Source organism: Muscardinus avellanarius, assembly GCF_963383645.1.
Source record: "Muscardinus avellanarius genome assembly, chromosome: 3".
Lineage (NCBI taxonomy): Eukaryota > Metazoa > Chordata > Mammalia > Rodentia > Gliridae > Muscardinus > Muscardinus avellanarius.
In genome coordinates, this window is record NC_137788.1 from 122,148,560 (window position 1) to 122,175,697 (window position 27,138).

Below are 27,138 nucleotides of genomic sequence, written 5' to 3' on the forward strand. Positions count from 1 at the left end.
AAAATAAAAAATAAAGTAGGGGGAGGGTGTAGCTCAGCCATAGAATGCCCCTGATTCATCTCCAGTACTAAGAAAAATGAAAAAGAAAAGAAAAAAAAAGGGAAACGGGACTTGCCTTCCACATAGTTCCACACGCAAATGGATAAGTTATATCTGCTGTAAATCCAAGCCTGCATCTGGGCAGCCCAGGGTGGGCGGAGCCGCGCCCGCGCCTGCTCAGTGTGAGGACGCTGGGGGGGGGAGGAGCCGAGTCGTTGCCATGGTGACGCGTCCCAGGACCCAGGAAAGATGGCGAGTCGAAACCTTGGCGCACGGGTCAGTTCAGCGCTAGACTCTGAGCTCCGAGGACTTCCGATCCTCTTGAACTTAGGTGTGAACGCCCCTCTTCTCTTTTGCAGCGTCGCAGTGGTCCGGGGACTCTACGGTCACGTGGACAGCCTCCTGCTGCACCTCGACTGGATCTCATAGCCAGGGAGGAAGAATATAAGTAAGGAGTTTGGCAGTGGAGTCTTTCCTTCTTTCTTTCATCGAATAGAGACTGCTCGCAAGTATTTTTCCAGGAGACTGGTTGGATTTCCGGGACCATCTGCTGCCTCGTGTTCCCTTCCCACCCTCCCTCTCACTTGCGGTTTATCTTTTCTCTTTCATCTGAGTAGCCAGCCTCTGTCTTGAAAGATGTTTGAAGGGGACGAAATTTTAGATAAAGTAAACACAGTCGTTCGTGAGAGGATGCTATTGGATTTGATTAGGGATAGCAGTTTTCTAGCATAGAGTATTTTGCTTAGTTTCAAGTTCCTAGAGTTTACCTTATATACATTTCTTTTAGCTTGTTTTCTAAATTGAAAGCGTGTTTTACAGGGCTACCAGAATTAAGTTCTCATCCAGGTTTCCTGGAGTTAGGAAGATACCCTTCCCTCTTCCTTTTTTCAGCGCAATGGCAACTATCCTGAAAATACCTGCTTTCATTTTGGGCCCTTCCTCTCCTTATCCCCTGGTTTTTATGCGGTAGCCAGAGTGAACTTTTAGTTTGATTGTGTCAAACACTGCACCGTAGACTACACCAGGTCCCTTGGAATGTCGCTTGCAGACAAATCCCACCCAGCCAAATAAGATGCATTCAAACTGGACTGGTCCGGTGTGAGCTCTTAGAAAGCCCTCGACATCTCCCTTTAGTTTTAGCAAAAAAGCCAGTAAAATTAACTTTGGGATTTTTCGAATTTGAAATATCAGTTGTTTCCTTCTGGTTACATAGACTGCATGAGACTACACAAAAAGTACAAAGTAATATTATAACCAGCTTACCCAGATTAAGCAGCCTCATACATGAGCAGATAAATACTTTTGGTTAAGACCTTTTGGTTAAGACCAGAAATATTATCAGCCAGGCTTTCTAATAATTTAGTGTCATAAAGATTGGAGTTTAGTATTAGCCATGTCTACACTGAAATTTTAGTACATCTAATGAAACATGAAAAGAATATAGTAAATTAACATGTTACAATATTTAATAATTGATGTTTATAATTTTAACTTACAAAATTTAGATTTTTAAGGATATATATTTATAAAAGCTTATACCATTTATATTTGCCTAATTTACTAAATTAATGGTTATCTGTCAACATCAAGATGTTAAACAAGCATAATTAATATTTAAAATCTTTTATTCCTGTAAAGGAAATAACCTAAACAAAAATGGTCATTATACTTTAAACACCTACCAAAAATAGATACAATGCTGACCGGCAAGCATCCTGAAAAGGAATTATATTAATAATATTTAGTCTTATTTTTATCAACATTTAAAATAATTTTTTTTTTTGCAGTACTGGGGATGGAACCCAGGGGCATTTTACCTCCAAGCTACACCTCCAGTCCTATTCTGTATTCTTTATTTTGAAACAGGGTCTCCCTGAGTTGCAAAAGACCTCACTAAGCAGCCGAGGCTGGCTACTAACCACCATCCTCCTGTCTCGGCCTCCCAAATTGGGATTACAAGCATGTGACACCATGCCCAGCTATAACTTGTTTTTTAAGTCACATGAACTGAAAGATATTTGGATCCATTTTAGTTGTTATTATTATTTTAATTTATGAGTACTTATTTAATTGAAAGCCAATTTTGGGTATCATAGACAGAAAATATGCTTACACACATGAAGAGAGACAGCAAATAAATATCTTAAAGCTTTAATTTTTCAGGTATCTTATTTTTCTGACAGGGAAAATAAAGCATATGTCAGATTTAAAGTTGTAGATATTAAAATATATCCTACTACAGATATCCATTTTATACTAGTGAGCAGCAGATTCTAAGATGGACTCAGATATGAAACTCTATACAGCAGGGGATGTCTGAGGCAGAGTCCACCAAGGCTGACACTAAATCAAGTGATTTAGTTGGCCACTTGTCACCTTGAAGAAGACTATACACCAGACATCACCACTGCTTATTTCTTTAGGGAGAAAAATCCAGGTATTTAGATTTTTTAGAATAAACTTTTATTTTTTATTTTACATTAGAGCCAAACTAGATAACAAGGACTAGTTTTTTCTTCATTTTTAAAATGTATTCATTAAATTTATTTAGATAGCATGATTTAAAAATATTTTAAATCCCAAAATGTTTATTTTTATTATATTTTAAAAGCCAAGCATTATTTTAAACAGGTGTCAATAAAGGGTGAGTGAGGGCTTTTTAAAATTTTAAAGTCAAAAGGAGCATGTTTTCATAAAATTTGCTGTAAATTATTTGGATCGGGAACCCTGTATAAACAGCATAGACAGGCATGATTTATTGGGAAATAAGATCTCTGTCACCTTGTCCCATATTTAATCCCTTTTTTATAGTTTTAAAAGAATTATTGATAGAGCACTAAGCTGGCAGAGGAAAAAAAAAAAAACTACTGCCATTTTTACTCTCATTATTCCCGTAACCCACTTAGGGGCGCCGAAGGCTGAGCAGCAGCATAGGCTCCTTTTGGGGGGATCCCCTTGTTAACAACAGGGAAAGCTTGAACAACAGCCCAAGTAGAAAAATGGCTACTGGTACTTTCATTCCCTGATGTTGATATTGTTTAATACAATAATTTGAAGAAAATTACATCCAATAATTTGGGAGGTTGGGGAGGAGCTAGATGGCAATTCTCCCCTGACCTTGGGCAGCCAGCACCTTACTTTTATAGAAACTTTAGATAAGGCATCATAAAAGTTAATAAAATACGGAAGCTAACAATTGAAACATGTTACAATAAAGAAGCCCAGTGGAGCAAGCATGTGAGAAGCTTGGAGGAAGGAGGGATTAGACATTACTGGATGGAAATGACATCAAAGATTGCACCATAAAGATTACACCAGGTCCCCTGGAGTGCTTTCTTGTGGATGAATCCCACCCAGCCAAATACTATGTTTGAAGACTGTGTTATATTCAGTTTTATTCAAAACTGGGCTGGCCCGAGAATCTCAATGTGTATTCTAAAAGAGTATTATCATCATCATCATCATCATCATCATCATCATAGACACTCTTTGGGCATGTCAAACAGGCTCCCATGTTCTTTTTATTAGTGTGTGTGTGTGTGTGTGTGTGTGTGTGTGTGTGTGTAACTAGGAACTAAACCCAGGGGCATTCTACCTCTGAGCTGTACCCTCTGCCTGATTTTTTATTACTTATTTTGTTTTTTTTATTTTATTTTATTTTTTTTTTGGTGGTACTGGGGTTCCTGGAAGCCCTTCTACCTCCGGGCTACACTCCCAGACCTATTTTATATTTTTTTGAAACAGGGTCTCTTAGGCCAGCGCGGCAGGCTTCGAACCTGCGCGATCCTCCTGTCTCCGCCTCCCAAGCGCGGGGATTACAAGCGTGCGCCACCACGCCCGGCATTATTATTTATTTTGAAACAGGGTCTCACTAAGTTGGGGAGAGCCTCACTAAGTAGCTGAGGCTGGCTGTGAACCCGGATCCTCCTGTCTTAGCCTCTCAAGTACTGGGATTACAAGCATGAGCCACCATGCATTAATTTTTCTTTTCAATTATCTTAATTTGTTACAATAAATTTACCTGTTAGTTTACTTTTAGTTTTCTGTCCCCTTCACTGGACTACAGTAGAACAGAGATGATGTCCATTTTATTTGCTTACAGAAAGCATATTTACTTACAGAAAGCATATTTTAATGACTTTCCTTTGTGTGCGTGCGTGCGTGCGTGCGTGCGTTTGTGTGTGTGTGTGTGTGTGTGTGTGTGTGTGTGTGTGTGTGTAGTACTAGGGATTGAACCCCTCTGCAATTTAGTGAGAACTTGTTTCAAAATAAAGAATAAAAAATAGGGCTGAGGGTATAGCTTGGAGGTAAAATGCCCCTGGTTCAATCCCCAGTACCATAAAAACCAAAAAAACCCAGAGAGTTAAACAACAAAGTTATATGATAAATAGCAGGGCAACCGCCCCCCATACATTCCAATTACATAGAATTTATGTATTAATTTGTAGAGAACCAACGTCTTTTTATTGAATCTTCTCTGCCACAAATATGATATATTTACACTTACATAGAGGTTTTTTAAAATTTCTTTAATGGTATTTTATAATTTTCTACATACATGTCTTGCATATATATTATTTCAAGGTGCCTTGCAGTTTGGATTGCTATGTGTGGCTTTCTTACCATCTTACATTTTCTAGTTGGCTGTATGTAATGGAATTACATACTGATTTTTGCATGTTGGCTGCATCTTATCTTTAGATAAGTTCAGCCCTGCTGAACTCTTATTATATAGAAGGCCTTGGATATTTTTGTGAAGATAGTCATATATAAATTATAATAGCATTGTCCCTTTATAATTTCTTACGTATTATCTTTTGTCTTTGCTTAGGACAATAGATATGGAGTAGAAAAAGTGATGAGCTTTCTTATCTTGGCTCTAATTTTGAAGAGCCCACTTGTAGTAATTTTCCACTACATTTGAAGTTTGTTTTAAGGATGCAAACCTGTGATTCTCCTGTCACTCCCAAGTGCTGGGATTACAAGCATCCACTCCCATGCCCTGATATGCTTTAACATATCAGAGTACAAAGGCAGATTTCTTATTTTCTTTTACAGACTGCTGGATTTGATTGCTCCAATTTTATTTTTTTTTTCTTTTTGCATCTATGAACAAAAGTAAGTTTGGTTGTTATTCTTTTTTCTAATTCCTTTACTTTTAGATTTTGAGATCAGTATTATCCTAGCCATATGTGATAACGTGAATACTTCCCCCCCCATGGGAGCTTTTTATAATCAGTGATTATCAGCCCATTAAAATTGCAAAACTGAGTCTCATGATTCTTTGCCAAAGAATTCTTTCTTATTACTATTCAGTTTCTTCAATTATTTTTATCTATTTATACTGTAAGTTTTTTTTTTTTTTTTTGTGGTACTGGGGTTGGAACCTAGGGACTTTCTACCTCTGAGCTGGTGTCCCCAGTGCTATTTTTTACTCTTTATTTTGAAAAAAGGTCTCATTGAGTTGCAAAGGGCCTCACTAAGTAGCTGAGACTGTCCTCAAACCATGATCCTCCTGTCTCAGCCTCCCAAATGCTGGGATTACAAGCATGTGCCAAAATGCCTGGCTTTTTACTGTTTTCTATAATAAATTTGGGTAATTGATAGTTTTCTAGAAAAGCATTAATTTCATGTATGTTTTAAAGTGTATTAGCATAAATTTATTGTATGTTGTTTTATATCTTGACTCTATCTGTAACCATATATACCTCAGCTTTTGGAGCCATTCCAATAGTTTATTTTTGTCTTCCTTTTTAAATCAGTCTTTCCAGTAGTTTCATTTATTTTACTAGTCTTTTAAATAATTAGTATGGTTTTCTTACTAATCTGTGTTATTTTTATTTATTTCATTAGTCTTTATAGAATAGATAGAAATTATTCCTACTGTGGTAGATTTATATATTTAGTTTATTGAGCTCATTCATTGTTTTTATTTCTCTCATTTTTTTATTACATACATTTAAGTCTTCAAATTTCTCTTTAGCTATGGTCTAACTATTTCAGGATATGTTTTGATATATATTTATTTAAAGTTATTTAGTTCTAAATATTTATTTTTGTAGTGATTATTTAGGAGTTTTGTGGTGGTTGTTTAAATTTATTATAAGTGGCATCTGTTTTCATCCTTCATTTTCAATTTTTTATGTCATTTATATTTATACTGGGCATGGTGGTGCATGCTTCTGATCCCAGCATTTGGGAGGCTGAGACAGGAGGATTGTGATTCAAGGACAGGCTCAGCTACTTAGTGAGACCCTTTGCAACTCAGTGAGATTGTTTCAAAATAATGAGTAAAAAACTATGGCTGGGGGTGTAGCTCAGAGGTAGACTGCACCTGAGTTCAAACCTCAGTACTGCAAAAAAAAGTAATAATAATAATAATGTTTGGGGGTGTAGCTCCAAGGTAGACTGCCCCTGGGTTCTATCCCCAGTACTGCTAAAGAAAAAAAGAAGAAAGAAAGAAAGAAAGAAAGAAGAAAGAAAGAAAGAAAGAAAGAAAGAAAGAAAGAAAGAAAGAAAGAAAGAAGTAGGGCTGGTAGGATGCCCCTGGGTTCAATCCCCAGTAACTCCCTCTACACACAAATTACAAGTATACCTTTTATAACATTTTTATCATTTCAGTCATATAATAAATGAATTTAACTTACTTACATTATTGTGTTTTCTAATTTGAAGTTGTCTTAGCCATCTTATTTTTCATATGCTCTTTAGTTTTTATTTACCATGTATTTTCTTTGGCTCTTTTCTGTCCTTTCTTGGATTGAATGAGTTTTGACAGTTTTCTTTGACTGGTTTGGAAAGACCTTAGAATGTTATAACTTGTTTTTTTTTTTTTTTTTTTTTTTGCTGTTGGTTTTTTTTTTTTTTTTTTTTTTTTTTGGTGGTACTGGGGTTTTTGGAAGCCCTTCTACCTCTGGGCTACACTCCCAGACCTATTTTATACTTATTTTTGGAACAGGGTCTCTTAAGCCAGCACAGCTGGCTTCGAACCTGTGCGATCCTCCTGTCTCCGCCTCCCAAGTGGGGGGATTACAAGCGTCGCCACCACGCCTGGCTATAACTTGGTTTCTCCTTTTCAAGTTAGTTCATGACGTTTCTTTGTTTTAACTTACTCACACCTAGTTCACCGTTAATGTTATTTTTATTGTCTATATAAAATTTATCCTGTTTTCTAGTAACTCCTTCTTCATGATTTTTTTTCTAGATTTTTTCCTCCCTCAAGTACAGACCCTTCAGTGCTTTTTATTCTGTGATAATCTAAGTCTTAAACTCTCCCATCTTCTCAAAAAATGTATTTTGCTTACTATTCTATGAATATAGAATATGGCATATGGAATTTTAGATGGCCAGTCCTCCCTCTTCTGCCCTTTTTTTCTATTCTAAAGTTTCACTATAATATAGACAGGTGTGGATTTGTTTTCTTTATTTTGTTTGAGATCCATGTCTTTTTCCAGTTTGGAAAATTCTCAGCATTATCAGTTCAAATATTGACATTTCCTTCTCCCTGGGATTTCCTTCTATAACTTCTATTGACAGTAGGTAAGTAATAACATTGTCATACAGTCTGTTTTCAATGGGTATTATTAACATCTCTTTTGTGTTTATAGCCTGTTTTTCTGTACTTCCTCATAGGTGATTTCTTCATCTCTGTCTTTTTTTTTTTTTTTTTTTTTTTTTGGTGGTACTGGGGTTCCTGGAAGCCCTTCTACCTCGGGGCTACACTCCCAGACCTATTTTTACATTTTTATTTGGAAACAGGGTCTCCTAAACCAGCGCACGCGCGGCTGGCTTCGAACCTGCGTGATCCTCCTGTCTCTGCCTCCCAAGCACGGGGATTACAAGCGTGCGACACCACGCCCGGCTTCATCTCTGTCTTCTAATTCATTCCCTCTTCAGTCTGTTTGATTGTTCAATATACTTTGAGTTTCATTAAGTTTTAAAAAATATATGCTTTTATTGGTGCATTTAGTTATGCTTCATAGAGAGGTTCAATGTGATACAAACATACAAGTACAGAACATTTAGTATAATTCCCTCTGGATCCTCTTCCCGCCATCATGTAGATATTGAAATATTGAAGTATGAAAAAGCTGATATTGACATATGTTGCTGAGTTGTAGCCACATTGGGAATGTTCACTAAACCTGAGATTTAGCTTCCCAGTCACAGCAACATGGCAGATGAGCAGGCCTCCCTCACTGCTGCCGTTCCAGTCCTCAAGGAGAGCATGGTACCTCACTCTGAGGAAGGAAGGTTATAATTTATATTCTCTGCAAGTAGGAGCTATGTTGAACTCACCCCGCTTATTCTTCCTGACCTTATTAGATAAGGCATTTCACCTAGAGCAAAGGGTGTAGGAAGGCCCATACTGAGAGTGTTTAAATTCCCACCACAAGGAAGGAAGAATCGTGGGGTGCTGGGGATACGTTCTAATTGTCCTGTTCATCTTAAAATATAAATATCACGTGTGTATTTTGATATTTGTTGATTAGATCACTTGCTAAGAGGTAATTGCTGAAGCTTAATTATTTTTATTTTTGTTAGGATTTTATTATAACCCAAGTATTAACTTATTTTCTGCTTTTAGACGTTTAAATGCAGAATTGGAAGCAAAAACAGCTGACCTGGTTCGACAAGCTGAGGAAGTAATAGTAAGTAGGTAATAGTGCAAGTTTAGTGCATTTGAGTGCAAGTTTAACTTTTGAATTTGATGTATGACATACATACCAAAAATGTAGCCACAGGATAAATAGCTCAACAACTGATTCTAAACTGAAAATGAATATATATAGATATGTGGATATGTATTGTATGTGTTTTTGGTAAGCATACATTTTTCTACAAGTCATTGCAAACATTAATATTTAACCATAGTTTTTAGTACCAAAAAGGTAGTATTTGAGAGTAGCTTCATAGAATTAATACTGATAATTTGGTAGGGATAGAAATAAAATGATCTTTAGATGAAAGTTGAATAAATTTAAGCAAACTTCATTAATACTCAGATTGATAATTTGTTTCTTAATCTCTATAGTTACATCTAAATCAAGTTCTTGAGGCCAGACCAGAATTGAATTTATAGTCAGGAAAAATGTTATAAGGTTTTATTACCAGACATTGTATTTAAGTACATTATCCAGTTCCCCATTCAGGCACCTGATTGGATATTCCTACGTTAAGCTTCCATCCTTAAGCATTAGTATTCCTATTGTCGATTGATGGGATGGAGAATTTCTCCCTAAAAGAGTAAGTAGGCTGCTTTAAATTTATCAGTTCTTACCCTAATTTAATTGTAATTCTTTCTTTAAACCCCCTCTGTCCAAAATGGAGGTGGTGGAGGCAGGGAAGGAAATCTAGCAATATCTTCATGTCTTATACACATTCTTAAGTACTGGTTAGTTTAGGAATAAGAAATGCATCATATACAACATCTCAGGTAATAGCTATTGTTACAGATTTACTAGTTGCAATTATAATTAAATATTTTACTAAAAACAAATGTTTTTATTCCAATTTTTAGTTTTGCCAGTGTCTGAAGAGCAGGAAAGTACTCATACAGAAGAACCCCACATTGTAGTACTAGATTCATTATGAATACTTTTGAAAGAATCCCCTAAAAAAGAAGCCCCCCCCCAAAAAAAATCCAAGGATAAAACTGAGGTGTGGGAAATGGGGAGGGATGTTCCCACCCCATAGAAGCTAATGGAATGTAACTATACCTTGTGGATTTGTGTTTACTCAATTCCATTTCTTTTTTGGGGGGGAAGTTTATTTATTTTTTTAATATAATATATTTTTATTGGTGCATTGTAGTCAAACATCTCAATGGAATACAAGACTTGTGAGGATATACAAGCACACATCATTTAATTAACTTTTATCCAGTCCCCATCCAATTCCCTCCCCCTCCCTCGATCCCATGCTTGATTTAGTGATGAACTTTGATATATTTATTTAAGTACATCATTTGCTTTAAAGAGATTCCATCTTCCCCCATCCCAGCCCCTCTGATTGGTCACCTTAATTGCTCCTCCATAGGGCCCTTTCTCCAACTAGATTTCCTCCTGTTACCCATTTCTTCCTAGTTTTTGCATAGTAGGTAAAGCATCTGATTTTTTATTTTCGGTGATAGTTCTCTGTCTATGCTGCATTGCAGATTCTGATTCCACTCTTGAAAGCCCTGGCACCGGCCTGTCCACCCAGCAGACTCTGATCCCGGCCTCGGAGGCCCCAACCCTGGCCTTGCCTTAAAGCAGTCTCTGATCCCGGCCTCAGAGGCCCCAGCCCTGGCCTTGCCTTAAAACAGTCTCCGGTCCTGGCCTCAGAGACCCCAGCACTGGCCTTGCCTCATGGCAGACTACGATCCCTGCCTTGCTGGCTCTGGCATCAATTCCATTTCTTTCTCTCTCCTTTTTTTTTCCCCCTACAGTACTGGGGATGGAACCCGGGGGCATTCTACCTCCAAGCTACACCCCGGCCCTATTTTTTATTCTATATTTGGAAACAGGGTCTCACTGAGTTGCAAAGGGCCTCACAAGTAGCGGAGGCTGTCCACGAACCATGATCCTCCTGTCTCAGCCTCCCAAATGCTGGGATTACAAGTGTGCACCACCTTAACCGGCTCCTCCATTTTTTTTTTTTTTTTTTTTTTGGTGGTACTGGGGATGGAACCCAAGGGCATTCTATCTCTGAGGTATACCCCCAACCCTGTTTTTTATTCTTTATTTTGAAACAGGGTCTCACTGAGTTGCAAAGGGCCTCAGTAAGTAACTGAGGTTGTCCAAGAACCTGGACAACCATTTCTTGATATAGCTTTTTCATACAAAGGCTTTTACTCCTGGTACTTCATTTTTAACATTTTCATACTCTTTTCAAGATTAAAATTGTACCTGATTTGAGACAAGTTTTCCAACCTGCTAAACTGATTTATATTTTCAATTCTTGTGTATATTTCTAATTTCCATTGCATGCTACATAGATGGAAGACTCCCCTGTAGTAGGGAAGCAAGAGTTGGAAATATAAGATATTTACATTTTTCTTTTCTGATTAACTTTCTTACTACAAAACAAACAGCAAGTGAGGACGTAATGTAACAGACCTTATTTTCATACCATAGCATCTTGAATTCTGTGCTTTGATACCCTAAAAACCATTAATTTTCAGAGAGACACTTGAATATATCCCAGTTTTGTGATCTTTTTCTGTATAAAATATGATTTATCTTTACTTATTTAGAGAGACCAGCAAGAGGTACAATCCAGGCCTTTTTCAACACAAAATAAATTGCATGAAGAGGAAGATGATTACTGTACAAGGTAAATGACTTAATTATTTTCTTGCAGTACTGGAGATGGAATCCAGGGGCATTCTACCTTTGAGCTACACCTTCAGCCCTATTTTATTTTTTATTTTTGAAACAAGGTCTCACTGAGTTGCAAAGGGCCTCACTAGGTAGCTGAGCCCATCTGCAAACTTTAATTCTCCTGTCTCAGCCTCCCAAATGCTGGTATTACAAGCATGCACCACCATGCCCAGCTCACTTAAATTCTTAAATACCATAGACTTTAAAAATTTAATGATCTTTAAATTTAAAGACTTAAAAATCTTTTTACAAACAGGTGTTAAAAGTTCATAATTTAGCCAGACATGGTGGCGGATGCTTGTAACTCCAGTATTGAGAGGCTGAGACAGGAGGATCATGATTTTCAAACAGCCTCAGCTACTTGGTGAGGCCAACATGAGTTGGCTTCAAACTTGTGATTTTCCTGTCTCAGTTTCTCAAGTTTTGGGATTATAGACATGCCTCATTATGCCCAGTTTCAATGTGTGTGTGTGTGTGTGTGTGTGTGTGTGTGTGTGTGTGTGTGTGGTACTAGAGATTGAACCCAGAGGCATTCTACCTCCAAGCTATACCCTCAGACCAATTTTTTTATTTCTTATTTGGAAACAGAGTCTCAGTAGATTTCTTAGAGCCTTGATAAGTTGCTGAGTCTGGCTTCAAACCTGTGATCCTCCTGTCTCAGCCTGGCTCCAAAGTATATTTAAGAATAAATATTATTGTTATCATAAAAAAATTGCACCTTGAGCCAGGCGTGGTGGCGCATGCTTGTAATCCCTGTGCTTGAAAAGCTGAGACAGGAGGATCACACAGGTTTGAAGCCAGCCTCAGCTACTGAGTTAGGCTCTCAGCAACTTAGTGAAACCCTGTTTCCAAATATAAAATACGTCTGGGAGTACATCCTGGAGATAGAAAACCCTCTACCCCCAGTACCACCAAAAAACAAAAAACAAACAACAAAAAAATTGCACCTTAGAAAAGTTCAGTAGCTTTCCCAAGGATATATAAAAAGTGTTTCCTAGCCCTGAGTGGTGGCACACGCTTATAATCCCAGTATTTGGGGGTGGGGGCTGAGACAGGAGAATTGTGGTTCTCAGATAGATGATTCCTAAAATTTAAATTGTACACTGTTCTGAGCAGCCTGATAAAAATATTGTACTATCCTGTTCCATCTTACCTGGTATGGGAGTAGTCCCTTTTTCTGACATATCCATGCTGTATATGTTATCAACCCATTAGCCACTTAGTCATCCCAGTTATCAGATCAGATGTTTTGGTATTGCAGTGTTTATGTTCACAAAGGATAATAGACTAGTGGTGTTTCATAGCACCCTCGCTTCATCCCATCTCATAGGCATTGTATCATCTCCCATCAGCACAAGAGGAGGATGAGTACAATACTATAGGATGTTTAGAGATAGACACCACATTCACAGGAGCTTTTATTACAGTATACTATCATAATTATTCTATTTTATTATTTGGTATTGTTAATCTTTGTGCCTATTTTATAAATCGAATTTTACTAGAGCTAGATGTCTAGAGGAAAATATCATAGCTGACATAGAGATGATACTGTCATAGTATTCCAGACATCCACTGAGAGTCTTGGACTTCTTCCTCTGCAGTTAAAGGGGAACCACTGTATAGTTAAGAATTATAGTTTTGGAAAGAACTGTGGCTATAGTAATGGTATATAGAACTGGCTAGAATTAAATAAGAAATTCACTGGTTTTTGAGACAACTGTATCAGCAGTGAAACTTGGAGTGGACTAAAATATTTGTGCCTTAAAACAACTGTGAAGAGCTGGGCATAGTGGTGCACACTTGTAATCCTAGTACTCGAGGCTGAGACTGAAGGATCCGGGTTTGCAGCCAGCCTCAGCTACTTAGTGAGGCCTTCCACAACTTAGTGAGACACTGTTTCAAAATAAAGAATAAAGCCGGGCGTGGTGGCGCAGGCTTGTAATCCCCGTGCTTGGGAGGCGGAGATAGGAGGATCGCTCAGGTTCGAAGCCAGCCGCGCACACTGGTTTAGGAGACCTTGTTTTGAAATAAAAATGTAAAAATAGGTCTGGGAGTGTAGCCCGGAGGTAGAAGGGCTTCCAGTAACCCCAGTACCACACACACACACACACACACACACACACACACACACACCAAAAAAAAAAAAAAAGAATAAAAAATTGGGCTGGGGATGTAGCTCTGAAGTAGAATTCCCCTGGGTTTCATCCCTAGCAACACACACACACACACACACACACACACACACACACACAGAGAGAGAGAGAGAGAGAGAGAGAGAGAGAGAGAGAGAGAAAACAAAAAAACCCCTGTAGATTCTCCAGTCTTCTAAGATCAAAAAGCAGGCTATGAGACTGCACAACTCTAAGATGATAAAATGTTTAAACATACTACAAGGCTTAGAAACAACAACAAGTATGTTACTAAAGTGGGAGTTACTTGGCTCATACTTCTGAGATACTGGGACAGTATTCATTTATTAAAAAATAATTATTGCATGCAATCCAGAGATTCTCTTCCTAAATATTTATCCTAAAGAAATAAACACCTATATCCAAGAAAAAAAAACAGCATGAAAATGTTTAGAGCAGTCTTATTCGTAATTACCTCAAACTGAAAACAACTCAAATATCCATCAAATGATGAATAAATGGGCAAATTTTTCTATATACATGTGATTTACTATTTACTAGTAAACAGAAATGAACTACTAATACAGCAACCACACAATTGCTCAGCAAAAGATCCAGACTCAAAATATACATAATCTACGTTTTCACTTATAGTCATTCAATAATTAATGGTTGAAATACATCTTGAGAAATGCCTAGATAGGTGCTTTCATTACTTTGTGAACATCATCGAGAGTGTGACTCTAGTCGGCAATAGGAATTTTCAGCTTGCTTATGATCCTCTTAACACTGCTGTTATGTGTGCAATCTACCACTGACTAGAATACCCTCGTGAGGCATGTGACTGTATGTGACATTCTGGGAAAGGCACAACTATAGGGATCCAGATGAGAGTAGCTATTTGAGGTTTAGGTTAGGGTAGGAAAACAACTATCAAAAGGGACAAGATAACCTTTTGGCATTCTGGCAATATTCTCTATCTTGAGTTGTTGTGGTGCTTATGCAACTATAGAGGTTTGTTAAAATTTATTAACCTGTATACTCAAAAAGGATATACTTTACAATGTATATATATTTTTTCATTAAACCTGGAATTTTTTTTTTTTTTGGTGGTACTGGGGTTCCTGGAAGCCCTTCTACCTCCTGGCTACACTCCCAGACCTATTTTTACATTTTTATTTGGAAACAGGGTCTCCTAAGCCAGCGCGCGCGGCTGGCTTCGAACCTGTGCGATCCTCCTGTCTCTGCCTCCCAAGCGCGGGGATTACAAGCGTGCGCCACCACGCCCGGCATAAACCTGGAAAAAATTTGAATACTGTTAGTGCCAAGTCTAGCTACTGGTGAGAAAACAGACTTGATTCTGATTTTGAAATTTTTTTGTTAAGTCAATAAATATACTTTCAATCATTATTTGACATACACATCTATGTGTGTTCCTATAACATTAAGCCATTTATCCTTACTGTAATTCTGCTGAGATATTTTATAAAAATATATATTTAATGGCTATCAACATTCCAAAATTTAGGTTACAAATAAGATTAGACATGGCTTTTATCCAGTAAACTAAAGTACTAAAAGGTTGGTAACAACCGATGAGCACTAGTTTCTGTTGAGGCAAGTGAGAGATTGATTTTGGAGGCATAAAAATAAATCTATTGGTTTTCCTCTACTGAGTTTTTCTTAAGTGCAAAATGGTGACAATGCCTTTGTTTACCCAAGTCAGATGGATGTTTTTCTTAATGCTACTTTTTGAACAGGTGGCTTTACCATGTGAACCATAGCATTTGCTAATAGTTCGGAAATGTTGAATATGGGAGTTCTTGGGAAATATGATGGAGTTTTTTCATAGCAACAATAGATACTAATGTGTTATGTTTTTAGAGATAGTATAGATATATGCTCTAGACAATTGATGAAGGGTCAGCAAACTTTATAATAAACAGCAAATATTTTTGGATGTGTGGGCTATACTGTGTGTGTGTGTGTGTGTGTGTGTGTGTGTGTGTGTGTGTGGTCTCTGATGAAACTATTCAGCCTTGCTCTTGTGCAGTGAGGACTGTGTAGACAATATGAAATGAATGAATGTGGGTTGATTTGGCCTATGGGTATTTTTCCTTTCAAATATAATTGCCATTGAATTTCATTGTGTCTCAGTTTAGTATCATCTAGTAACGGGCACTTTTTTTTTGATATGTAGAGGTCTGTTGTCTGAAGTTCATCCACATTTAGAAACAAAGGTATGAAATCAAACTTTCTGTGAATGCAATTACATTCTGTAGCATCTAGGGATTTTTTTAAATACTTTTCTTAGACATACTGAGAAAGGATTATGGCTTCATAAAAATAGAATACAAACCATGATACTCAGAAGGCATGCATTCCTTAACTGATGCTCATAAAATAAATTGAATCATTTTTGTCTCATAATTTCACTGAACAACCTAGTGTACAGTGGGAAAAATTCTAAGTGAAATGAGTTTGTAACTTGAGGCTTTTCAGCTTTCTCCTTCAAACTTAATCTAATAGATAGAAGATCTAAAGCTGGGCATAGTGGTACACGTTTGTAATCCTACTGCTTGGGAGTCTGAGACAGGAGGATTGCAGGTTCGAGGACAGCCTCAGAAATTTAGTGAGCCTCTCAGCAATCTAGTGAGACCTTGTTTCTAAATAGGAAATAAAATCGGTCTGAGGGTAAAACTTGGAGGTAGGTTATTCCCAGTGCCTTCCCCCCACACACCTTTTGAAAAAGGAAGATAATCATATACAAAGACTAAAATGATTCATTTACAAAATGACTCATATACAAAGATCTAAAAAGACTTGCTTATTCATTTAACTTCCCAGTATAGAGCTCACTTTTCCAGTTACTGGGCATTCTGGGATTTATGAGTTTCTTACCTGTGAATATTTAGACCACAGAACCTAGAGGCTAGGGAAGGCCTGGCTGGGGAATAATTGGGTAGTGAGGAGAAATAAATTCTGTGACTCAAAATGTCCAGAGTTTAGCCCGGCGTGGTGGCACACACTTGTAATCCCCGCGTTTGGGAGGCGGAGACAGGAGGATCACGCAGGTTCAAAGCCAGCCGCGCTGGCTTAAGAGACCCTGTTTCCAAATAATTTTTTTTTTTTTTTTGGTGGTGGTACTGGGGTTCCTGGAAGCCCTTCTACCTCCGGGCTACACTCCCATGGGCTACACTCCCAGACCTATTTTTTTTTTTAACCTCTTTTATGTGGAAACAGGGTCTCTTACGCCCGCGCGGCTGGCTTCAAAGGCGGGGATTACAAGCGTGCCCCACCACGCCCGGCTCCAAATAAAATTTTTTAAAAAGTATAAAATAGGGCTGGGAGTGTAGCCCGGAGATAGGGCTTCCAGGAACCCCAGTACCACCACCAAAAAAAAAAAAAAAAAAAAAAAAAAAAAAAAAAATGTTACCAGGCGTGGTGGCGCACGCCTGTAATCCCCTTGCTTGGGAGGCGGAGACAGGAGGATCCTGCAGGTTCGAAGCCAGCCGCGCTGCTTAAGAGACCCTGTTTCGAAAATTAAAAAGTATATATAAAAAAATAGGTCTGGGAGTGTAGCTCGGAAGTAGAAGGGTTTCCAGGAACCCCAGTACCAGAAAAAAAAAAAAAGTCCAGAGTGTATTCCACTAGCTTACTAAATATACTTGAATCTTTGAGACTCGTTTTTAATTACTGAATCTCCTCTCTGGGCTTTTCCAGCTACACAATTCTGGGATTCTTGAAAATACAATTGAATTAGTTTCATGAAAATGACAAATTCTTATTTGTAGAAAAATAGCAATTTTATATTACAAAATTGCTTCCCTTGGCAAATGATTAGACTCTAATTAATCAATAATTTTAATTCTTTTTCTATAGCCAAAGACCAAAAATATTGGTCCTATAAACAAGATTCAAAACAAGTTACACCCTACAAACAAAGGAAGGAGAACAAATTCAAGGTATAGTATAATAGATACACACACACACACTATGTGTGTGTGTGTGTGTTACTGGGGGTGGAACCCAGGGGCATTTTACCTCCAAGCTACACCCTCAGCCCTATTTTTTATTCTTTATTTTGAAACCGGGTCTCATTGAGTTGCAGAGGGCCTCACCAAGTAGCAGAGCCTGGACCCGAACTGTGATCCTCCTGTGTCAGCCTCCCAAATGCTGGGACTACAGGCGTGTGCCACCACACCCGGCTCAGATCTTTACCCTAAATATGTACAGTTACACTACATATATCTTATCCATATTCAGTAACTTAAAACATTTCTACTTAGAACATTTTGTATTTAATCACGGTTACCACATTTCAAGTATTTTAAATGTTATTTTAGTGTGATATTTTCTTATAACATGTATTAGAACTTGGATTTTCTGTAACTCTACCTCATTTTCTGAAACTAAACTTCATCACTACATATATTGAGATAAGAATGATTTGGAGTACTCTAAGTAGGTCTGTTACCCAAACTAAAAATTGCATTATAATTCTGGGAAAATATTTATTCTCATCTTTTAATTTTTTTTTTTTTTTTTTTTTTGGTGGTACTGGAGTTCCTGGAAGCCCTTCTACCTCCGGGCTACACTCCCAGACCTATTTTATATTTTTGAAACAGGGTCTCCTAAGCCAGCGCGCGCAGCTGGCTTCGAACCTGCGCGATCCTCCTGTCTCTGCCTCCCAAGCGCGGGGATTACAAGCGTGCGCCACCATGCCCGGCATTCTCATCTTTTAATTTTTTAAATGCCTTTCTCTGAGTCAGGTATGGTGGCGCATTCTTGTAATCCCAGTACTTGGCAGGCTGAGACAGGAAAATTTCAGGTTCATAGCCAGTCCCATCTATTTAGTGAGGCCCTCTGCAACTTAGTGAGACCCTGTATTAAAATGATAATAATAATAATAATAATAATAATAATAATAATAATAATGCTGGAGGTGTAGCCCAAAGGTAGAATGCCCCTGGGTTCAATCCCTAGCACCACACGTGCGCGCGCACACACACACACACACACACACACACACACACACATACACCATGAAAACTTTTTTGGTTTAATAAAAAAAGAAAAGAAAATTGAAAGGATAGGAATAGAAAAATATAAAATAGAAGTAAAGAACATATGTTGCATACATATATCACTGAAAAAGATTATCTTGCTTTAAAGCCATTTACTTTTTTTTTAAAGACACTATTTTTTAATTGGTGCACTGTATTCATACATCATAATGGGATAAAAAATACTTTTGTAGATATACATGCACACATTGCCCAGTTAGCCCCTACCTGATCCCCACCCCGTTCCCTCCCCATCCCTCCTTCCCATGCTTGGCTTAGTGGTTGACATCTAGTTTTATAGCAATTTATCCAATATTAACGATGATAATCTCAGATAACAGTTTCATTTGTCTGATACGACTTAAAGATAACATTTCAATATTTCTTTTTGCTTTCTTTCTTACCAGAGAATATTTTTTCTTTTTTTTTTTAGGTGAAACTATCATACATTTATTTATTTATTTTTCAGAAAAAATCTATCCTGATATGGAATATGGACTCTAGATACCCAAAATTATCTCGAAAAAGAACAAAGCTAGAAGATGTATATTTTCTGATTTCAAACCATATAAAGCTACAATAATTGAAACAGTGTAGTACTGTTCTAAAGGCAGATATATAAACCATTGGAGTTAAATAAGCCTAGAGATACATGCTTCCATATATTGTCAAGTTATTTTTGACAAGGTTTCCACGAACATTTGGTGGAGGAAATAATAATCTTTTAACTAAATATTGTTGAAAAATAATAATTACAATCGCTGGGTGTGGTGGCGCACGCTTGTAATCCCCGCGCTTGGGAGGCGGAGACAGGAAGATCGCGCAGGTTCGAAGCCAGCCGCGGGTGCTGGCTTAGGAGACCCTGTTTCCAAATAAAAATGTAAAAATAGGTCTGGGAGTGTAGCCCGGAGGTAGAAGGGCTTCCAGGAACCCCAGTACCACCAAAAAATAAATAAATAAATAAATAATAATTACATGAAAAAGAATAAAATTGGACCCTTACTTAACACCATATACAAATATTAACTCAAAATAGATAAAAGACCTAAATATAAATCTTAAGACTATAAACTTTTAGAAGAAAATCTGGGTCATAAAACCTCACAACATTGAAATTGGCAGTGATTTCTTGGATATGATTTCAATGGCACAGGCAACAGAAGGGTAAACAAACTCCCTAAAAAATAAAAAAATATTTTATATCCAAAGACAGTGTAAACAGAGTTAAAAGTTACTGATAGAATGGGATAAAATATTTCCAAATGCTATATCTGAAGGTATATTAATATTCCAACTAGAAATCCTAAAAATTAGCAACAATCAAAGCAAACAATACAATTTAGAGATAGGTAAAAGACTAACATAAATACTGAAACTCCACAGATAACCAATCTTAGTTGTCTGTTGGATGGAAAATCTTGTTTCTCTGGTTCTGGTGTGTGTTACTATTTCTTCTTTGTAGTTAATCTCTTTGAGTATTTTCTCTAGCGCTGGTTTTGAAGACATAAATTCCTTCAGTTTCTGTTTGTCATGGAAGCTTCTTATTTCTCCATCTAATTTGAAAGAAAGTTTTGCTAGGTAGGAAATTTTTGGCTGGAAGTTGTTTTCTTTCAGAGTTTGGAATATGTTACTCCAAGCCCTCTGGCTCTCATGACTTGGTTTGGGAAGTCTGTAGTGATTCTAATTGGTTTGCCTCTGAATGTCACTTGGCCCTTTGTTTTTGTTGCCTTTAAGATTCTCTGCTTGGCTTCCACATTACATTGGTCATTTTGACAATTATGTGGCGTGGGTATCTTCTTCTTTGATCCTGTCTAAAGGGAGTTCTATAAGTTTCCTGGACCTGTGTATCGACCTCTTGCTCTACATTTGGAAAATTTTCTGCTATTACTTCTTTGAAAAGATTGTTTCTCCCTTTGGTTTCACCTTCTTTTCCCTCCTCTATTCCAATTATTCTTAGGTTAGCTCTCTTAAGATGGGCCCATATTTCTTCAATGTCAGATTCCTGCTGTCAGATTTTTTTTCTAAATTAGAAACTATGCGTTCATTTTTGGAATGATCATCTTCTAAGAGCGAGATTCTATTCTCCATGTGGTCTAATTGGTTGTTTGTACTTTAAATTGAGGCCTTTACTTCATTAATTGCATCCTTTATCTCTCTTTGGCTGTCTCTGAATTCTTTTCAAAACACTTCTATTATTTCTACAGTTATTTTCCTGATTTGATCTTCTAGAAATCTCTGAATTTCTGTTTTATCAGTTTCTGATGTTGTGGGGTTGTGGGCATTCATTGCTCCATTGTTATTCCTCTTTCCCATGATTTTGGAAGTTTGTGCCTTCTCTGGGTTCTTCCCTGGGTCACTGTGTCCTCACTTAAGGTGCTCTGGATCTCAAGTCTGTGGTATCTCAGTCACCACTACTCCTTTACTGGGTTGTATTGCAGAGTCTCAGACCCAGGGAGTCAATCGAGGCTGCTTTAGACCATGGGGGGGGGGTGCAAGGTTGGTGTGATATCTCTGCCACCGCTACTCCCCCACTGGGTCAAGTCCCTGGGAGTGCAGTACTGGGATTTCTCCTCTAGGGGCCACAATTTGACTCACTGTTGTTGAGTGCGCAGATGGAGCCGTTGTGGACTCGGTGAATTCACTGCTGCTGCCGCCGGTGGCAATATGGCGCTGCTGTCATGCCCTCGGCTGTGAGGCTGGCGTATTTTTTTTCTGTTTTTGAGCTCTGCTTTGAGTCCCTGCAGGGTGTGCTGGGCCCAGCCTCAGTGAGCTTTAGATGCTCCCTGTGCCGAGAAATCTGCCGAATTTTCCCGGTGATCCACAGCGGCTCACCTCGGCTCGCTGTCCGCTGCTTCTCTCTGGAGCCTGGTGGGCTGTTAAGTGCATTGGTCTGGTGCCGTCCGGTGAGCTCGCCGCTGCCGCCAGCAGTAAGGCGCTGCTGCCGCATACTCGGGCGTGAGGCCGGCGTATCTGCTCTCTGTCTCTGAGCTCCCTTCTGAGTCCCCTCCTCTCTGGAGCCTGGTGCTGCAAGGGAAAATGGTGCCCATCGCTTCGCGCCGTGTCTCCGGCTGCAGCAGTGCGGTCTGGTTTCTGGTGTCTCGTTTTTCCAACCCTCTTTTTCTCTGTCCCTTGAAATTACATTTTTTGTTTCTCTGCTGATGGTGTTTTCTGGCTATGAAAGGTGCTGATTTTGTGGTAATAAAGATTGGTTTTTAGCGGGGCTTGTAAGCCCCGCTTTTCTCCGTTGCCATCTTCCCAGAAGTCTCCGCCATTTACATTTTAAAGTTTGTTTTTACTAGTAGAATTCTGATGGCCTTTGGAACCATGGACTTGTTGATATATGTGTTGGGCCTAGCCCATTCTTCAGTGTCTTTAGAAGTACCTTTTATTAAAAAAAATCAAGTCTAAAATTTTGGTTAACACTGATTCTGGTTAAAATGAATTTCTTTAGGTGAGAAAAAAAGGTTGAATTTGATCAAGCTGATAACTATTCATTCTATAATTCTTTTTCAAGAGGTATTGTTTCCTGTTTATAGAATTATGGCCAGGGCAATGTCAGTTGGCACCGTTCTTCTCCATCAATGTGTAAAAATAAAAGCTAAAGTCTGGATCTGGCCTAAGTGGTTAAGGTCAAATGTTTACTTTTTTGTTGGAAAGATGTAGACCAACTGTCCTCATAAAGCATTCAGCTTGTGTGATTTATAAAGATTGAAAGTCCTTAAAAATACCAGTTGTAGATTTCATCATAAATTTAAAATAATAAAAATGTAATAATTTAGGTCTGTTTCATTACTTGGGCAAAAGCTGTATCTCCTTTCTACCTTTTAATTTTTTTGTGTGTATGTATTTTACATATAATTGTTATTTTTTAGTGTTAAATTGAAATATTTGGATGTACAAACTGCCAGTGATGTTGCCATTCCAGAGGACTTCTCAGACTTTTCTCTCACAAAAACAATTAGCAAAATCGAAGGGCAGCTGGAGGAAGAAGGCTCACCTGAAGATGACGACATTTTCTCTGGTGTTAGTAAAGATATTGGAACAGGTAGGTTTTATTTTTGTCATTTTTTCTTTATATTACAATTACTTTAAAAGAATCAAGAAGAGTTGAAGAAGGGTGTTAGATAATTGGCAGTTCATTGAACTTGTCACTCTACTTTTGTATATGTTCAATATTTTTTATTATAAAAAGTAAAATGAGCTGGGCATGGTGCCACATGCTTGTAATCCCAGTACTTGAGAGGCTGAGACAGGAGGATCACAGGTTTGCTGCCAGCCTCAGCTACTTAGTGAGGCCCTCCACAACTTAATGAGACCCTGTTTCAAAATAATGAATAAAAAATCAGACTGGGAGTGTAGCTTAGAGATAGAATGCCCCTAGATCCAATCCCCATTACCACAAAAATAAAATAAAATAACTGTAGAATTGCTTGGGGGTTTATTCAGCTGTTTTTCAAATAGAATTAATCTGCTTCATAGCTTATGACTAAAATATTAGAATTTAAAAGTTTCTCTGAATTCCTTTCACTTATTATATTTTATTTATTGCATGTTAAATCTACAAATACAAAAGGATAGTTGAATTATTGCAACATTAGGAACAATAGTCAAATATTTTCTTATTAACATAATTTTTCTTACAAACTCATCCTATGCATATCATTATAAAATAATAAATTTAGAGAATCTAAAAGTATTATATTAGTTACCAGTAATGTCTCTGAGATTATTGAATTTGAGAGGAGTCACCTATATTTTTGAAATAAAAAGCAATTGAGTATGTATGGACATACTGAGTTATACTACAGTACAATTAATCATGAGTTCAGGCAAGCCACTTAGTTCCTCTGGAATAACAGTTTCTTCTTTGAAACTTAGCAGTTTATGGTAGATAATCATAGTTTATCTTTAAAATTCTCTTATTCTGTGAAAAATCTTAAGTATGTATGTGTAATGAATTGAGCTGCATCTAGTCAGTCATCAATCAGTACGAAGCATTTATTAAGCATTTATTATACCGTCTGGCCTAATTGAGTGTTTTGGGGCCAGTGTGGGAGAGAAGCACATGAAACAGAAGTGAGTGGCCTTCCAGTGGTGCTGAAGATGCCTTCAAGGAAGTGATGGCCAGACATTTGTCAGCAGCCAGTCACATATGGCCCAGCACAGTGTTCCTGACTCATGGAAAGAGAACCAGGGCAAACAGCCTTTATCTTAAATACTACTTTTTCTCACTGCCAAATCACTTCTCTGCCGTTCTATCCCAGTATCTTCTCTTTCTGGCATCTTTGTGGTAAATCCCCTTTGTTGGGATTGCCCTTGGGCATTCTACCCTCGAGCTATATCTCTAGCCCTATTCCATTTTTATTTTGAAACAGGGTCTCACTAGGTCGAGAGTCTCACTACTTGCTGACAGTGCCATGGAACCCTTGATCCTCCTGTCTCAGGCTCCCAAGTTCTGGGATTACAGGTGTGCACCACACCCAGCTCCTTTCTGGCATCTTGGCCTAGTTGGAGGTGTTTTCTCCTACTCCACATAAGTGGCTAGGTTAGATGTTGGAGGGAAAGACAGAGTATTTGGGGAACGTCGACTGCTTTTTACAACTTGAAGCTAAGTTTTGCTAGAGAGGATTTGTGTTTATTTCTTTCAAACACTTGGGAACATTACTGGCCTGAGCCCACTGTAAATTCTGTTTGATGTGTTTTGGACTATGCTGCTAAGGTGAACTCAGTCTACAAACTTAATGTGAGTATAGCATGCTATGTTGGATTCTCAGGAGAGATACTTTTTCCTCCCTCTTTTAGGACAGTTGCACTGACACAAATAGTTCCTTGCTGTTAAACACCTTTTCATCGAGTGAATTAATTTCTCACTTAGGATTATTTACTGTCTTCTCAAAGATATATTGCTTGACTCCCTATTTTGAGCATTTTTTCCTCATAAAGTACTAGTATATCTTAAAGTTGATGATGTCATAGATTCAGCAAGACAGTTAATATAATTATTTAACTCCACAGAGGCACAGATCAGATTTTTAAAGGCCAAACTCCATGTTATGCAGGAAGAATTGGATAATGTTGTATGTGAATTCAATAAAAAGGTAAGTTTTTAAAATCTCTCAGAAGAAATGCTATATTATTCAAAGATATTTGAGAGGCAGTTTTGTTGTATTGAATAGTTTAATTTAGATATAATTCACAGTTAAACTTTTTTAGATAAAATTCACAGTTAGCCGGGCGTGGTGGCGCACGCTTGTAATCCCCGCGCTTGGGAGGCAGAGACAGGAGGATCGCGCAGGTTTGAAGCCAGCCGCAGGCGCGCTGGCTTAGGAGACCCTGTTTCCAAATAAAAATGTAAAAATAGGTCTGGGAGTGTAGTCCGTAGATAGAAGGGCTTCCAGGAACCCCAGTACCACCAAAAAAAAAAAAAAAATCACAGTTAAACTTTGAATTAAAAATTACATACTCATGTAGAACTTTATTCTTAGATGTTGAGTTATTACAGAGTTAACAGAATTTTTAAAATGAGCCGGGTATGGTGGCGCATGCTTATAATCAGTATGTAGGAGGCAGAGACATGAGGATCACAAGTCTGCAGCCAGCCTCAGCAAACTTGTGAGGCCCTCTGCAACTTTGTAAGACTCTGTTTCAAAATTAAAAAAAAAACATAAATATGATTCTGAGGATGTATCTCAGAGGTGTCTAGACTGCCCCTGAGTTTAATCCCCAGTACCCCCCCACATACACATGTTCTAAATGCATTACAATTAGAATTTTTTCACACTTATGAGGTAAGCTATTTAAACACAATATCTGACTCCATTTCTGAAGATGAAAATGGAATGTACTGTTTTTCCTCATTAAGTTGATATAAATATGAAGCTTTTTCTTTATTTTCTACTCTGTTTTGACACCAAAAGTTGTGCATTCTTTCTATCTTCTATAATTTTATAAAAACAGGAGGATGAAATTCAGGATTTAAAATCTCAAGTAAAAAATTTTGAAGAAGATTGTGTGAGACAGCAGCGAACAATTAATATGCAACAGACCCAAATAGAAAAATATAAGAATCTTTTTGAAGAGACAAACAAAAAATGTGATGGATTACAGCAACAGCTGTCTTCAGTGGAAAGGGTAATGGTTTTGTTATTTTCCTAACTTAATGTTAAAGATACACTAAAACTAAAGCTACACATGTGTACCTCATAGAATGCCTCTGGGTTTAACACACACACACACACACACACACACACACACACACACACACACACACACCCTCTGAGCTTACTCTTCAGTAACCCTCCCCATCACTTTCATCATCTCAGTGAGATACTTTATACCCTTTACTTACAACTCTCCAACTCCTCCCCCAACCCTTCCAGCCCTAGACAACCACTAATTTATTTTCTGTCTCAAGAGATTTGTCTATTCTGGAAATTTCCTATAGTTGTATTCATACAATATGTGGTCTTCTCTGACAAACTTCTCTTATTTAACACAGTGTTTTTAAAGTTCACCCATAGCTGGCATGGTGGTGCACACTTGTGATCCCAGTACTTGGGAAGCTTACACAGGAGGATTTTAGGTTCGAGGCCACCTTCAGCATGTAGTGAGATTCACATCAACCTATCTAGACCCAATTTTTAAAAAATCAAAAGAGTCAGGTGTGGTGGTGCACGCTTGTAATCCCTGCGCTTGGGAGGTGGAGACAGGAGGATCGCGCAGGTTTGAAGCCAGCTTCACTGGCTTAAGAGACCCTGTTTCAAAAAAAAAAAAAAAAAATATATATATATATATATATGTGTGTGTGTGTGTGTGTGTGTGTATATAGTAGGTCTGGGAGTGTAGCCTGGAGGTAGAAGGGTTTCCAGGAACTCTAGTACCACCAAAAAAAAAAAAAAAAAAAAATCAAAAGATAGGGCTGTGAAGTATAGCTCCGAAATAGAATGCCTCAGGGTTTAATTCCCGGAACCAAAGAGGGAGGGAGAGGGGGGAACGCATCCATATTGCAACACCAATCAGCGGTTTATTCTTTTTTCCTGGTACTATTCCATTACCTAGCTGTCATTCCTTTTGTTGATGGACATGTGGGTTGTTTCCGCTGTTTGACTCTTTTGAATAATGCTGCTGTGATTATTCATGTACAAGTATTGTTGTTGGGTGTCTTTTATCTGTGTGTGTGTGGGGGGGGGGTACCTGTTACAGTTGTAATGGCACTGAGAGTTCTTTTCCTTAGTTCAATTAAATTTGTGGAATAGGGAAATTAAAACTAAGAGTTTGGTGCAACTTCAACAAATCTATTACAAAATCAGTAGGAAAATAGAAAGGAAAGAGAAGCAAAGCAGTGTGCCTGGCCGCAACACTGGAGAGCCCGAGAATGGAACTCTGCCCCCCTCGCTATCCCCAGGCCTTAAATATAGGATTTTTATTGGTATGTTCTTATCATTGTTACCAAGGCAATGGGCTAGTAACTTTTTTTCTTTAATTTTTAAAAATTATTGGTGCATTGTAATCACACATCTTGACAGAGTAGAATATGGC

The 27,138-nt window shown here is 37.9% G+C and overlaps 1 protein-coding gene across 1 annotated transcript in view; it reads left to right on the plus strand.

The window, feature by feature from the left end:
- Positions 1–288: 288 nt before the first annotated feature.
- The window catches only part of TEX9 (testis expressed 9), a gene marked incomplete at both ends in the record, with an annotated part of 80,810 nt that continues 53,960 nt past the window's right edge, over positions 289–27,138 (plus strand). The window contains 9 exons of the mRNA XM_080692870.1: positions 289–315; positions 399–487; positions 8,627–8,690; positions 11,276–11,355; positions 15,735–15,774; positions 17,417–17,499; positions 22,473–22,645; positions 24,616–24,698; positions 25,558–25,731. Of these exons, the coding sequence (XP_080548996.1) occupies positions 289–315; positions 399–487; positions 8,627–8,690; positions 11,276–11,355; positions 15,735–15,774; positions 17,417–17,499; positions 22,473–22,645; positions 24,616–24,698; positions 25,558–25,731 (813 nt within the window). The remainder of the gene's footprint in view (positions 316–398; positions 488–8,626; positions 8,691–11,275; positions 11,356–15,734; positions 15,775–17,416; positions 17,500–22,472; positions 22,646–24,615; positions 24,699–25,557; positions 25,732–27,138) is intronic.